At 42.2% G+C, this 14,116-nt stretch overlaps 1 protein-coding gene across 2 annotated transcripts in view; it reads left to right on the forward strand.

Annotated features, from left to right (window-relative positions):
* Window positions 1-14,116, forward strand: part of CLCN7 (chloride voltage-gated channel 7) — a 279,608-nt gene that overhangs the window by 65,564 nt on the left and 199,928 nt on the right. For both annotated transcript variants that reach the window (XM_033914321.1, XM_033914322.1), the window contains exons 2-3: window positions 2,735-2,806; window positions 11,009-11,080. In XM_033914321.1, the coding sequence (XP_033770212.1) occupies window positions 2,735-2,806; window positions 11,009-11,080 (144 nt within the window). The remainder of the gene's footprint in view (window positions 1-2,734; window positions 2,807-11,008; window positions 11,081-14,116) is intronic.

Consider the following 14,116-nt stretch of genomic DNA (forward strand, 5'->3'; position numbering starts at 1 on the left):
TGGAAGGGTAAAATGCTTCTAGATTGCTGGAAGAGCATACTTGTTAAGTATTGATAGAGTATATCAATAGAATGGGTTGTATCAATAGAAGTTTCATCAGCCGAAAGCCTGAAGTCATAATGCCGTTGTACAGGGCCATGGTGAGACCTCATCTGGAGTACTGTGTGCAATTCTGGAGGCCACATTACAGTAAAGATGTGCGCAGAATTGAATCGGTTCAGCGGACGGCCACCAGGATGATCTCGGGGCTCAAGGGTCTCTCGTACGAAGAGAGACTGAACAAATTGCAGCTCTACATTCTCGAGGAACGTAGGGAGAGGGGAGACATGATCGAAACATTTAAGTACCTCATGGGACATGTCGAAGTGGAAGATGATATTTTCTTTCTCAAGGGACCCTCGGGCACAAGAGGGCACCTGCTCAAACTCAGGGGTGGAAAATTTCATGGCGACACCAGAAAGTATTTCTTCACAGAGAGAGTGGTTGATCATTGGAACAAGCTTCCAGTGCAGGTGATCGAGGCAGACAGCGTGCCAGACTTTAAGAATAAATGGGATACCCATGTGGGATCCCTACGATGGTCAAGATAAGGAAATTGGGTCATTAGGGCATAGACAGGGGGTGGGTAAGCAGAGTGGGCAGACTTGATGGGCTGTAGCCCTTTTCTGCCATCATCTTCTATGTTTCTATATGTTCTCAAAAAGGAAAGTCTTCAGTTTCTTTTGAAATTTAGGGTAGTTAGGTTCTGTCTTAATAAATATTGGAAGATTGTTCCAGGTCTTGGTGCCAAGGTAAGTGAGTAGTGAGTTATAAAATATGCACATGTATTTACACCTTTGGGAGAGGAAAGGATATATTGAAATATGTTAATTTTTTTCTGGCTGATATTGACCAAGAGTTGACGAAAAGGGTTATAAGTGGCTCTGCAGAGTTCGCATATAGGATGTGGAACATTACACATGATAGTTTGAAGGTGATGCAAGCATTAATGGGTAGCCATTTTTTTCCATTTGAATATTAGTTTTATTGCTTTATTTTGTGTAAATTGTAGTTTGTGGATGTGCTTTTTACTTAGATTTATTTTATTTTGGGATCCTTTTACCTAACAGCAATAAAAAGTAGCCTTAGTGCATCCTTATACAGGTCTTTCCCAAGCATTAAAGCCATTTTTACTTCTAGGATAAAATGGCTGGATTTTATTTTTATTCTTTTTTTTTTAAATTAATTTTGCCACTACTATATGAGCACCTCCTGCTATCCATTATGTAGGCATTCTATGAGCACTGGAGCACTTACCTCGTCAGCCTATACTAAAAATCACTAGTGCCGTTTAGTAAAAGGAGCTCTAAGAAATTGGTTGTCTTTCAAAGTGTAACACAAAATTAAGCAAAATGCCACATGTTCCGTTGCCTCCGTCAGTTTATATTGTTTTTACTCACAGTTGTGATGTAGTTGATTTTATTACCTATGTGTTTATTGTATCTTACGCAGAACTGGCAGATACGAGTACCGTATATACTTGAATATAAACCCGAGATTTTTGGGCCAAAAAATTGGCCGGCGGTCCTGGTTTATGTTCAAGCAGCGCCCCCCTCCCAAAATTATTGCAGGCCGCTGCCAGGCTCTGCACCCTGCCCCCCTCCCTGCCTGTCGTACATTCTCTGCCAATCCCTGGTGGTCCAGAGGTGCAGTGGGTAGGAGTGAGCTTTCTGTGCTCCTGCCCCACTGCTAACTGGCTGCCGCAAAATCAGGTTTCTTCAGCTGCTGAGCGGCATCGAGCAGAAGCGCGATTTGGCACTGCTGCTCGGCTTTGAGCGGCTTCTTTACTGACTCCCATGAGAATTCACGGGAGCCAGTAAGGAAGCCGCTCAATGCCGAGCATCAACGCCAAATCGTGCTCCTACTCGGTACTGCTCAGCAGCCAAAGAAACCCGATCTCGCGGCAGCCAGTTAGCAGTGTGGCAGGAGCGCAGAAAGCTCGCTCCTGCCCATTGCACTCTGGACCACCAGGGATCGGCAGAGGAGATACAAGGATAGGGCAGGGAGGGGGGACAGGGTGCAGAGCCTGGGAGGGAAGGAAGGGGGCTGGGTGCAGTGCCTGACAAGGGAAGGGAGGGAAGGAGGCTGGGTGCAGTGCCGGGCTGGGTGTAGTGCTTGGCATGGAAGGGAGGGAAGGGAGCTGGGTGCAGAGCCTGACAGGTCAGGGCACTTGAATATTAAGTCACCCGACTTATATTCAAGTCAATCATTTTTCCTCCTTTTTGGGGGGTAAATGGGGGTCTCAGCTTATATTTGGATCGACTTATATTCAAGTACATATAGTAATAATAAAAAATTTCAGTTCAAAGATTTTATTGATATTCTTCCTTCTACATAGAACACACTGGACCCCAATTAAGGTTGCAAAATTTTTGAATGGACTCTCCTATATGTTGGTCTTGTAACTCACGTGAAGGCACACTAACGCATATGATCTTTGACTGTACATATTTATTAGTTTATTGGACTAAAGTATGGGAAACCATCTCTATGATCTTAAACATATAGGATCCTCTAAATCTGTGTGTTATAAATTTTTAAAATAAAATAAAAATAAATCAATGCTGCAATCAAATGTACTTTAGCAAGAAATGTGTAAGTTGATTTCTGATTGATGAATGTTAAGGCATATGCTTTACAATCCTTAGACTAAATGCATACACTTTATTTGTTAAATAACATGTTTGTTTTTCAGTTTCCCCATGCAAATTTTTTCCGCATTGGTCAGCTGAGTACTGTGAATCTGGATGATGATATACAGGAACTGGTGAGTTGTATAGAAGCAGAAAACGGCCAGTATTTTCAGAAAAATAATTTGAATTTCAGTTAAAGTAAAGGTAAAGGCTCGTGACACAGTGATTAAAGCTACAGCTTCAGCACCCTGAGGTTGTGGGTTCAAATCCACGCTTCTCCTTGTGACCCTCAGCAAGTCACTTAAATCCCCCCCTCCAATTTCTTCAGGTATATTAGATAGATTGTAAGCCCACCTGGGGAGAATAGTATAGAAAATTGAATAAATAAATTTATATGGTACAATAGAAATTATACAAACTGTGATCCTTAAAAAATGGCTCTCATATACATGGAATACAGACCCAACACGATCCGCGTTTCGGAAAAACATTCCTTCTTCAGGGGTCCGGGATGGCCAATGTATCACATGTAAAGAGTGAATGTGAAAAACAATGTTATGTTGAAATCATCAAAATTTTTGTATCGGAAGCAAGAAATTCTCCTTCTGAGGAGATGCTCATGGTGAGTACAGCTACTTTCGGTAGCTGTACTCACCCTGTGCGTCTGCTTAGAAGGGGAATTTCTTGCTTCCGATACAAAAATTTTTCATGTGTAAGAGCCATTGGTCATGTGACACATTAGTCTTCATCACGACCACCTCCTCGTCTAAAACGACAACTGGCTTCCCCTCTGTCCTTTTACATTACATTACATTAGTGATTTCTATTCCGTCAATACCTTGCGGTTCAAGGCAGATTACATAAAAGTTTTCAGAGATTACATAAAAGTTTACAGGAATAGCATAAGAGATGTCATAATAGTTACATAAGAATTACCAAAGAGTTGTCGAGATCTTAAGGTAGATTACAGTCATAAGTTTACAGGAATAGCATAAGAGATGTCATAAGAGTTACATAAGAATTACCAAAGAGTTGTCGAGATCTTAAGGTGGATTACAGTAATAAGTTTACAGGAATAGCATAAGAGATGTCATAAGAGTTACATAAGAATTACCAAAGAGTTGTCGAGATCTTAAGGTGGTAAGTGTTGGGTAAATGGAGGCATTTTAGCATTACAGTAGTACCTTGGATTACGAGTATAATCCGTTCCAGGAGCATGCTCGTAATCCAAAATGCTCCTTTATCAAAGCGAGTTTCCCAATAGGAAATAATGGAAACTCGCTTTGATGCGTTTCCCCCCCCCCCCCCGAGAACTGGCATTGCTCCCCTCGAAGGCCCCCCCTGCCTCGAACCGGCACACCCCCCCGCCACGATCCGACCCCCCCGACACGATTGGGCACCCCTCCTACACGATCCGACCCCCCCCCCCCCGACACAATTGGGCACCCCCCCATCGCTTCTTACCCTCATCTGGGCACTCTTGAAGATCGGCCTACTCGTCTGCTGGGCCTTGAGCATCTGAGCATGCTCAAGGCCTGCGAGTTCACGTTCACGTTCAGAACTGCAGGCCTTGAGCATGCTCAGATGCTCAAGGCCCAGCAGACGAGGAGGCCGATCTTCAAGAGTGCCCAGATGAGGGTAAGAAGCGGCGTGGGGGGGGGGTGCCCAATTGTGTCGGGGGGGGATGTCGGATCGTGTTGGGGGGGGTGCCCAATCGTGTCGGGGGGGTCGGATCGTGGTGGGGGGGGGGTGCCGGTTCGAGGCAGAGGGGGTGCCGGATCACAGGGGGGGGGGATGCCGGATTGCGGGGGGGTGCTCGTAAATCGAGCCATGCTCGGTTTCCGAGGCACCGATTTTGCAAATGTTTTGCTCGTCTTGCAAAACACTCGCAAACCGGTGCACTCGTAAACCGAGGTACCACTGTAGTTGGGTAGATAGAAGCATATTAGAGTATATTAAGGGTGTAGAGTGGGTAGGTGGGGTTTAGGTAGGAACTGGTCGTATTAGATAGGTTGTATGTATTTTTTGAAGAGTAGGGTTTTAGTATCTTTCTTGAAGGTTTTGCAGTCTGGTCGATGACAACAGAATGGTGATTTGTCTGTCCAGTTTATCTGCTTTGGTGGCTATTAGGTTGTCATATAGTTTTTTTTGTTTGACGTTTTTGGATATTGGGTGTGTGAAAAGTGAGTGGGTTCTCCTGTGCCTGGATGAGGAGATTGAGTTAGTCGGTTATTCCAGTAGGGTTGGGCTTTCTCTGTTAATAGCTTTGAAAAGTAGGCAGTAGAATTTGAAGTGGGGAGCCAGTGAGAGTCATGGTATGCTTCTGTGATGTGGTCATATTTTTTCAATGAGTAGATGAGTCTTAGAGCTGTATTTTGTATAGTTTGTAATTGTTTTATCATGGTCGTTGTACATGGGAGGTATAGTATGTTGCAGAAGTCTATTAGTCCAAGGATAAGGGATTGTACCAAAAGTAGGAATTGTTTCCTGTCGAAGAATTTTCAGATTTGTCTTAGATTTCTCATGGTCACGAATGATGCTTTTATTACTTTGTTGATTTGTGGTTGCATGGTACAGCCTCTGTCAATTAGTACTCCCAGAAGTTTTAGTGTGGGTTGAATAAGGTATGAGATCGAGTTTATTACTAGATTTGTTAAGGTAGGAGTTTTATTGTTTTCTAGGAGGATGAAGTTTGTTTTGTCAGGGTTAAGTTTTAATTTGTGCTCTGTCATCCATGTTGCTACTGTTTCGAGTGTTCTGTGTATTGTGCTTGTCATGGTGGGTTCTGGGTGGTCGAAGGGGAGGAGAATGGTGATGTCATCTGCATAGCTGTATGAGGTTATGCCATGTTTGTCTAGGTAGAAGCTGAGGGAGGCTATGTATATATTGAATAGTGTGGTTGATAGGAGTGATCCCTGGGGAACTCTGCAGGGGTTGAACCAGGGTTCTGATTTTTCTTGCTTTGTTTTAACCCTGTAAGTTCTGGATTGTAGGAAGCCTTTGAACCATGAAAGTACTTTGTCTGAGATTCCAATGGAGTCTAGAGTTTGTATGAGAATGCCGTGATCAACCAGGTCGAAGGCTGCAGAAAGGTCTAGTTGTATGAGCAGGATTTTGTTGCCTGTACAGAGGTATTGTCTGGCAGTGTTCCTAGTAGGGTCTCGTACTGTGGTTGGCTCTGAAGCCAGACTGTGTGGGGTGGAGTAAGTTGTGTTTGTCTAGGTATGAGGTTAAGATTTTGGCTACGAGGCCTTCCATCAGCTTGACATACAGTGGGATTGACGCTATGAGTCTGTAGTTGGATGATTGGTCTGTTGTTCCTTTGGGGTCTTTTAATATCGGAGTTATGATGATTTCGCTGAGTTCTTGTGGGAAATGACCCTCTGATAGTAAAGATTGTATCCATTGTAGAAGCAGGGAATGGAATAATGTACTTGAGGTTTTCAGTAGGTATGTGGGGCAATGGTTGAGGTCACAGGCTGTGTGGCTGTATTTATTATATAGATTGTTGAAGTCTGACCATTGTATGGGTGAGAAATGAAACCAAGTTCTATCTGCTGCGACTGGTTCTTTTTCTGTGGGGGGAAATGAGGTCTCAATGTGTGAGGGGGTTCCGTTGAACGTGGCTCTGATGTTTGCGATCTTGTTTTTGAAGTATGTGGCTAGGAGGGGTGGAGTTGCTGTTGGCTATGTAGGGTGTGGTGTCTGTGAGAACTTTTAGTAGCTGGAATAGCTTTTTTGTGTCTTGGGGTCCTTCTCCTATTTGTTTTGAGTAGTATGTCTTTCTTTTTTCTTTCAGTTCTTGTTTATATTTTTGGTTTGTTGCTATCCATGCTGTTTTTGTGGACTCTTGGCTGCTTTTTCTCCTTTTTCTTTCTAGATGTCTGCATTGTCTTTTGAGTTGGAGTAGTTTGTTGTCGAACCACTTGTCTGATTTTCTGTGGATTTTGGTTTTGGGCTTTTCTGGGGCTAGTTCGCCCAGGGTTGTAGTACTTAGGTGGTTCCATTGTGAGATTAAGTCTTTGGGTGTGTAGTATTGGATTATGGTGTCTGTTTTTGTCCAGAATGTGGTGGGATCTATATGTTTGCATGAGTTGTTAGTTGTTTGTTGAGTAATTGGAATGCTTTTGTTACTGGTTCAATTGATTTCGAAGGAGTATGTGTAGTGATCAGACCAAAGGGAACGGTTCAAATTTCCGATTGATGTTTGGATCTCTGGTTGTGTGGGCTGTTGAGACATGTAGGCTGCGATGTCTAGTTGGTGTCCTTTTCCGTGTGTGGTTTGAGGATCTAAGATTTTATATGTTAAGGCCTCGAGATATGCTAGTAAGGTTTCTACATTTTTGCAGGATTGGTTTTAACCTTCGTTGCATCGGTACTGGAAGCATTAAAAGTTTTCTGAATATGCATTGATCTATTTGCATGCACTGCTTTCAATTAATATTCATTGGGGAAATCCTGAAAACCCGACTGGATTCTGTCTCTTGAGAACCGGAGTTGCCCACCCCTGCTCTAGAGCGTCTGCTACGTTAATAGTCATGAGATGCTTAGTTTGGCTCAGACTCTCGGACATTGACATCAATCTCCAGAATAGGCTAGCCAATGTTCTATGTTTGGAAAAGGAGCTGTTCAGTGAGTCTGATTTTTCTGATCCTGTCTGGCTTCTTTTAGAGGCATCCAGAAAACCTTCTATGCAGCAGTACTACCATAAGAACATAAAAATCGCCGTTGCTGGGTCAGACCGGTGGGTCCATCGTGCCCAGCAGTCCGCTCACGCGGCGGCCCCTAGGTCAAAGACCAGTGCGCTAAATGAGCCCAGCCTCACCTGCATACTTTCCAGTTGAGCAAGAACTTGTCCAACTTTGCCTTGAATCCCTGGAAGAGCATTCCAGTTTTCTACCACTCTGGGTGAAGAAGAACTTCCTTACGCGGTTTTCTGCATGGTGTACTCTTCATCATCATCATCATCATCATCATGCTTCATCCTCATCTATATCTTCCATATTGGATTATCTTTCACATTTATCCAACTCCAGTCTTAAAACCACTTCAATTAGAGTTCATCTCAGTGCTATCGATGCTTTCCATAGACGAGTCAACGGTAAACCTCTGACTGCTCATCCTCTCATGTCCAGATTCATGAAAGGACTTTTCAATATCAAACCATCTATCAAACCACCTACAGTGGTTTGGGGATCTTAATGTAGTTCTCTCTAAACTCATGAAGCTTCCATTTGAACCAATATCTTTGACTCACCTCAAATATCTCACTTGGAAAGTGATCTCTCTCATCTCCTTTACTTCTGCTCGTCAAGTGAGCGAGCTTCAAGCGCTGGTGGCAGATCTGCCTTTCACAGTGTTCCACCATGACAGAGTAGTACTTTGCACCCATCCGAAGTTCCTTCCAAAAGTAGTCACAGAATTTCATCTCAATCAATCGATTGTGCTTCCAGTGGTTTCAGCCCCCCCCCCCCCCAACCTCATTCTCATCCTGGAGAAACGGCTCTTCATACTTTGGACTGCAAGTGAGCCTTGGATTATTACTTGCAACGAACTCGGTCATATAGGACATCTCTTCAACGGTTCATCTCATTTGATCCTAACAAGTTGGAATACAAACCTGTATCCAAGAAAACTATTTCTACAAGGTTGGCAGCCTGTATTGCCTTATGTTATGCTCAGGCTGAGCTGCAACTGGGGGACGTGTTACAGCACACAAAGTCCGAGCTATGGTAGCTTCAATGGCTTTCTTACATTCCACTCCTATTGATGAGATCTGTAAAGCTGCTACTTGGACTTCAGTTCATACATTCATCTCACTACTGTCTGGAATCCTTTTTCAGACGGGATGGTCACTTTGGCCAAGCAATATTGCAAAATTTTATTTTCTTCACGGCCGACACTCCCTCAATCCCATTCTAGTAAGCTAGGGTGTCCCACGTGTGAGAATATGCTGACTGCTTGTCCTGGGATAAAGCACAGTTACTTACCGTAACAGGTGTTATCCAGGGACAGCAGGCAGATATTCTCACACCCACCCACCTATCTTGGTTGGCTTCTTAGCTTACTTACGGAACTGAAGTACCGCGAGCCTACGTCGGGCAGGAAGGCACTCGTGCATGCGCAGTGCATGGTGTGGGCAGTCGCAAAGTTTCTATAAACTCAAAGTGATGATGCATTTTTAAAGCTGTCTATACTGGGGCTCCGTGGATGACATCACCCACATGTGAGAATATCTGCTTGCTGTCCCTGGATAACACCTGCTACGGTAAGTAACTGTGCTCTTTCGTACTTGGGGCAATGGAAGGTTAAGTGATTTGTTCAGAGTCACAAGGAACTGTAGTGGGAATCGCCAGTTCCCCAGTTTATCAGCTCACTACACTAACCATTAGGCTACTCTTCCACTCCATTTCTGTAATTTATACTTGGGTAGGTCCAAGGAAGCCTATATGATGTTCAGCAATCTACATCTCTTGGTACAAAGTGTCATCCTGAGCTTGAGGTGCTCTACAAACTCTGTCTCGCAGTTGCTCAGTGAGCATGTGAGAGTCACTTTTTCCACATTCAGTTACTACATGGTTGAGTGAAATGGTGTGTAAGCCACATTAATCCACTTTTTCAGATAATATATAGAAATAAAACAAAAGGAATAAAAGTGATATCTTTTTACTGGACTAACATAGTTCATTGTTTGATTAGCTTTTGAAGGTAACCCTTCAGATTAGAAATAAGCAAATGTTGACAAAATATCAGTACAGGCAGTCCCCAGGTTAAGAACGTCCGACTTACGTCGGATTCATATTTACAAACTGAGGTCTGCTTCAGCCTTCATATGCCAACATGCCCCTCTTCTTCTCTTCCTGTCTCAACGCAATCTTTTTCCTCCCTTCCATATCCCAACATGCCCCTCAGCGTCCTTCCCTCCCTCTTTGCTGTGTTCTAACTTCATCCCTCCCTCCTCTGGCTGCCTCCCTCCTCCCAGCCGCACAGATTAGCTCTTAATGTTAATAAAACAAACGTTATGTTCTTTCCCTGGAAAGACAATTCTAAACTTATTTTTCCAATCTCTATTAAGGGTACCACTTTACAGTTGATAAGTAACATCAAGATTTTAGGGGTTATCTTTGATGATAAACTAACCTATCATAATCATATTAGTAATATTGTTAAATCCACTTTTTACAGACTTTGTCAAATCCGTTGTATCTAAATTTCTATGTGCCAAATCTCTTAACATTATAATTCACTCTTTGGTTATCTCAAAAATTGATTATTGCAGTGCCCTATTCAAGGGAATAGCCCAAAATGAAATTAGACGTCTACAGATCATTCAAAATGTTTCAATAAAACTAATAATGAAAGCTAAGAAATTTGGTCATGTTACTCCCCTTCTTAAGAAAGCACATTGGCTCCCAGTTGCGCATCACATACAGTATAAACTAAGCCTACTTACCTTTAAATCTCTGTTATTTAAAACTCCGGCTTTCATCTTACAAATCATTTATTCCCTATACCCCTGCCAGATCACTGAGGTCTATTGATCAACATTTATTAGTTATCCTTTCACTTAAAATTATTAATACACGGCGGCATTTTATTTTTTCTGTTACAGCTCCGCAAACATGGAACTCCCTCCCCATTTACTTAAGAGAAGTAAACAACTTAGATAAATTTAAGAGTAAACTGAAAAGCTTTCTTTTCAAGGATGCTTTTGATACCTAAAAAAGCTCGATTGAAAGTTTCATTTCATCTTCATAACCTCTTTAAGGTTCACTGTTTATTCCCTCCCTATTGTTTTTTACCATAATTGTCTTCTTTTCTACCAGCGATATGTATTTCTTACCCATCCTCTCCTCTCGTTTTAACATATTTGTACTGTTAGTCCTTATCACGTTACGTATGTTTAGTCTGTTTGTTTTGCTACCCTCTTAATTGTATATAATTTTAATGATATGTTCATCGCTTAGAAATTTGAGTAAGCGATCAATCAAATATACAATAAACTTGAAACTTGAAACTTTACAAAGCCATGGCTGCAGTTCCTGCCTGACGTCAGGAGGAGGGAGCCGGCCAAAGGAGGTAAACATCAATATAGTGTGCAGGAAGTATGTGTGTGGTTTGTAAGAACCCCCCCCCCCCCAACAAATCACTTATTTATGTAAAAATATGGTAATCTTAAAATAATCATGGATGCAGATTAGAATGGTTTAGATAGAATAAGAAGCCTAGAGTCGAGAGATGCTGAATACCCAATATTAAAGCTTTTAATTTTTCATTCAGATTTAAGTTATGGGAATGAGATCTACTTTTTACTAACTGTTCTTTCTGTCTCACAGGAAGCGGAGAAATCTCCTCCTTCTCCGAAAGAGATTCCTCACAATGAAAAACTTCTGTCGCTCAAGTATGAGGTAACTTCTCTTGCAGGAGTGTAGGTTACATGCCTAGAATTTGCTCTTTGTGTTCTCATTTGAGAAGATTCCTTTGGGTACATTTTAGTTTCCATGTGCTGGTTTATAAAGAATCATCCAAAAGTCCTCGGGCTATAACATCAAACTTCACTTCTTTAAAGTATTTTGTTAGACTTCTCTAAAGTTTAAGATCTTTTCAATATTACCACCCACCCACCCCTCCTCATCGTAGCTGTATTAATCACTCTCCATTTTATAACTTCAAGCCAATGTTTGGTGTACCTCCATTGTTGAACTAAAGAGGCTTGAAGAGCCTCCACAGAAATGCAAGATTTATGTTCATTTAATCTGATTTTCATGGTCTGACTTGTCCGCCCCACATAAATTAGCCTCCATGGGCATTCAATCACATACACCACTTGTGCACTGTTGCAGTTTGTGTTACATAGATATATGTGATTGAATGCCTGTGCAAGCTAATTTATGTGGGTTGGACAAGTCATCCCATTAAAATCAGATTAAATGAACATAAATGTTGCATTTCTGTGGAAGCTCTTCAAGCCCCTTTAGTTCAACAGTGGAAAGACACCAAACATTGGCTTGAAGATATTAAATGGAGAGTGATTAATACAGTCATGATGAGGAGAGAGGATGGTAATATTGAAAGGATCTTAAACTTTAGAGAGCAATACTGGATCTTTACGCTTAATACAGTAGTGCCCTTTTGGACTGAATATGGAAATTGAATGGGCATCTCTATTTTAGACTGGGCTGATTGTGATTGGTTGTTGAGAGTGAATGTCAGCAAAGCAGAGTATTTAAAGTAGTAGAGTATGCCAAGGCCATTTTGCTCCCAATAAAAGTTGGGTGGATGGTTTCGGCAGGAAAAGATGAGAAAGTATTGAAAATAATAAATAAAGGGGGGGGTGGTTTAAAGGTGGGGTATAAATTTATCTCCATTTTATTTCCAGGGGAAGTCCTTAAAAAAGCCGCTTATGTGGTGAAACATGTTGGACTACCTTTCCCTGGCCGTTTGGACCAAAGCAGCTTAAATGTAGCTTTAAGATAAGGAATATTTAAAAGCATTCATAAGTAATATTTAAAAGCATAATTTAAAGGCCAGTGATGAAGTGGGTGTTTAAACCTTAGAGCAATGAGAGAAATCGAGCTCTAAGTGGCACCGCTGAAGCCTAATAAAATACTTTAAAAATGTGAAGTTTGCTGTTATATCCCGAGGACCTTTAGATGACACATTTAAAGAAAACTTTGGGATTAAGTCTGAAGTGCAATTGGGTTGACTGTTTATAAAGTATGTCATTCAAGCCAACTCAAAATCAGTTCTCCATTGGTGTGACTAACGGGAATTCTTGTGGCAGAAGGAACATTTTACACCGTGTGCAGCTGGCGCCAGTGCCCCTGAGCTGCTTACATGGCTAGATTCCTGCCAACTCCAGTATTTGTTTTGGTTGGAGGAGGGTAGGGGAAGAGACAAATTTTCAGGCACACTTTCTTTAGGCTCAGACCCACCCTAAATCGTCTGTCTGGGTATGCCACCAATGCCGAGTGCTACCAAGGAGATCTGCCGTATTTTTCGCACCATAAGATGCACTTTTTTCCACCCAAAACTGGGTAGAAATCTCGGTGCATCTTATGCAGCGAAGATACAAAATTTGTACCCCTCGTACCATTGTAAAACACACACATCCCCTGTCGCCGCTGCACCTTTTTAAAACACGCACCCCCCGCCACCGCAACACCACCGCCGCACCACCTTTTTAAAACAAACACCCCGCCCGCCGCTGTCTTACGTTTTTTAAACAGCCTGGTGGTCCAGCGTGTAACCTCCCTCGCTAGACGGCTCTCCTACTATTTCCCGGCCAGTGGCTTAAAAGTCAGGAATGCGGAAGTCAGGAGCAAGCTTTATGCGCTCCTGCTTGGGCCCGCACCGCTTTCTGAATGACTGGCATCAGTTCTCGCGAGAACTGCCAGCAGCCATTCAGAAAACAGCGTGGTGCCAGACTGGAACAAGGAAAACTCGCAGCTGATCTCCGCGCTCCTGAGAGCCGTCTAGGGAGGGAGGGAGGGAGGGAGGAGGGAAGAATTTAAAATAAATCTTGGCGGTCCCTCACATTCTGGCAGGGGCTGTCTGCCTTGTAAGCAGGAAACCTCTTCCTGGGCTCCGGTGGGGCAAGTGCCTTTCTTACTGGGGAAGCAGCTGAGGAAGAGGAAGATGGCTCGGCACTCCCGATGGTGAGTAGTACTTTAGCCTGGACTTTTGGCATCACAGTGACTCTGCTGGCACTGTAGAGCTAATAAAAATAATTAAGGCAAATAAACCACCTTCATATTGTAAAAAAACAAAAAAAACCACAACCTGCATTTGTTTGTTTAAATTAATGGATTTGTGTAAACTTAATGCATGTATTCCTAAAAGGATAGATTGCAAATCGGTGTGTACTAGTTAAGATAATTTATGCTGTTTGGTGTCAAAATTTTGGCATTGCCTTAATGTGCCTATGCTGCTTAAAAATTAATAGTAGATGTTGCACTTTCACTTAATGTAACTAATTTTAGGAAACTATAATTGCTATATTTTTAAATAGTATTCCAGGGTTTAATGTACTTGCACAAACGTTTCATTGTTTGTTGTGTGGGTCTCGCATATCTCTAAAGCAGAGCATCCCTAAGCCTACCTTGGTTTACCCCTTTAGACAAAAAATTGGATTTATTCAGGATTTTCACAGTTAATATACAGTATATGAGAGAAATTGCCTACTTTGAGAAGCATGCATATAATGAATATCCTGAAAATCTGCCTAGCTATAGAGTCAATGGGTCAGGTTTGAGAAGCACATTCTAAAAAAGAATGGAAAAAAAAGATTTTACACTTACCATATACTTCATAGTGTATAAATGAACTGAGCCTTTTTAAGATTCGTATAAAGGTACCATATTTTTCGCTCCATAAGACACACTTTTTTCCCCAAAAAAGTGGGTGGAAATAAGGGTGCATCTTATGGAGCAAAAAATATGGTA

Source organism: Geotrypetes seraphini, chromosome 11 (genome assembly GCF_902459505.1).
Source record: "Geotrypetes seraphini chromosome 11, aGeoSer1.1, whole genome shotgun sequence".
Taxonomy (NCBI): Eukaryota; Metazoa; Chordata; class Amphibia; order Gymnophiona; family Dermophiidae; genus Geotrypetes; species Geotrypetes seraphini.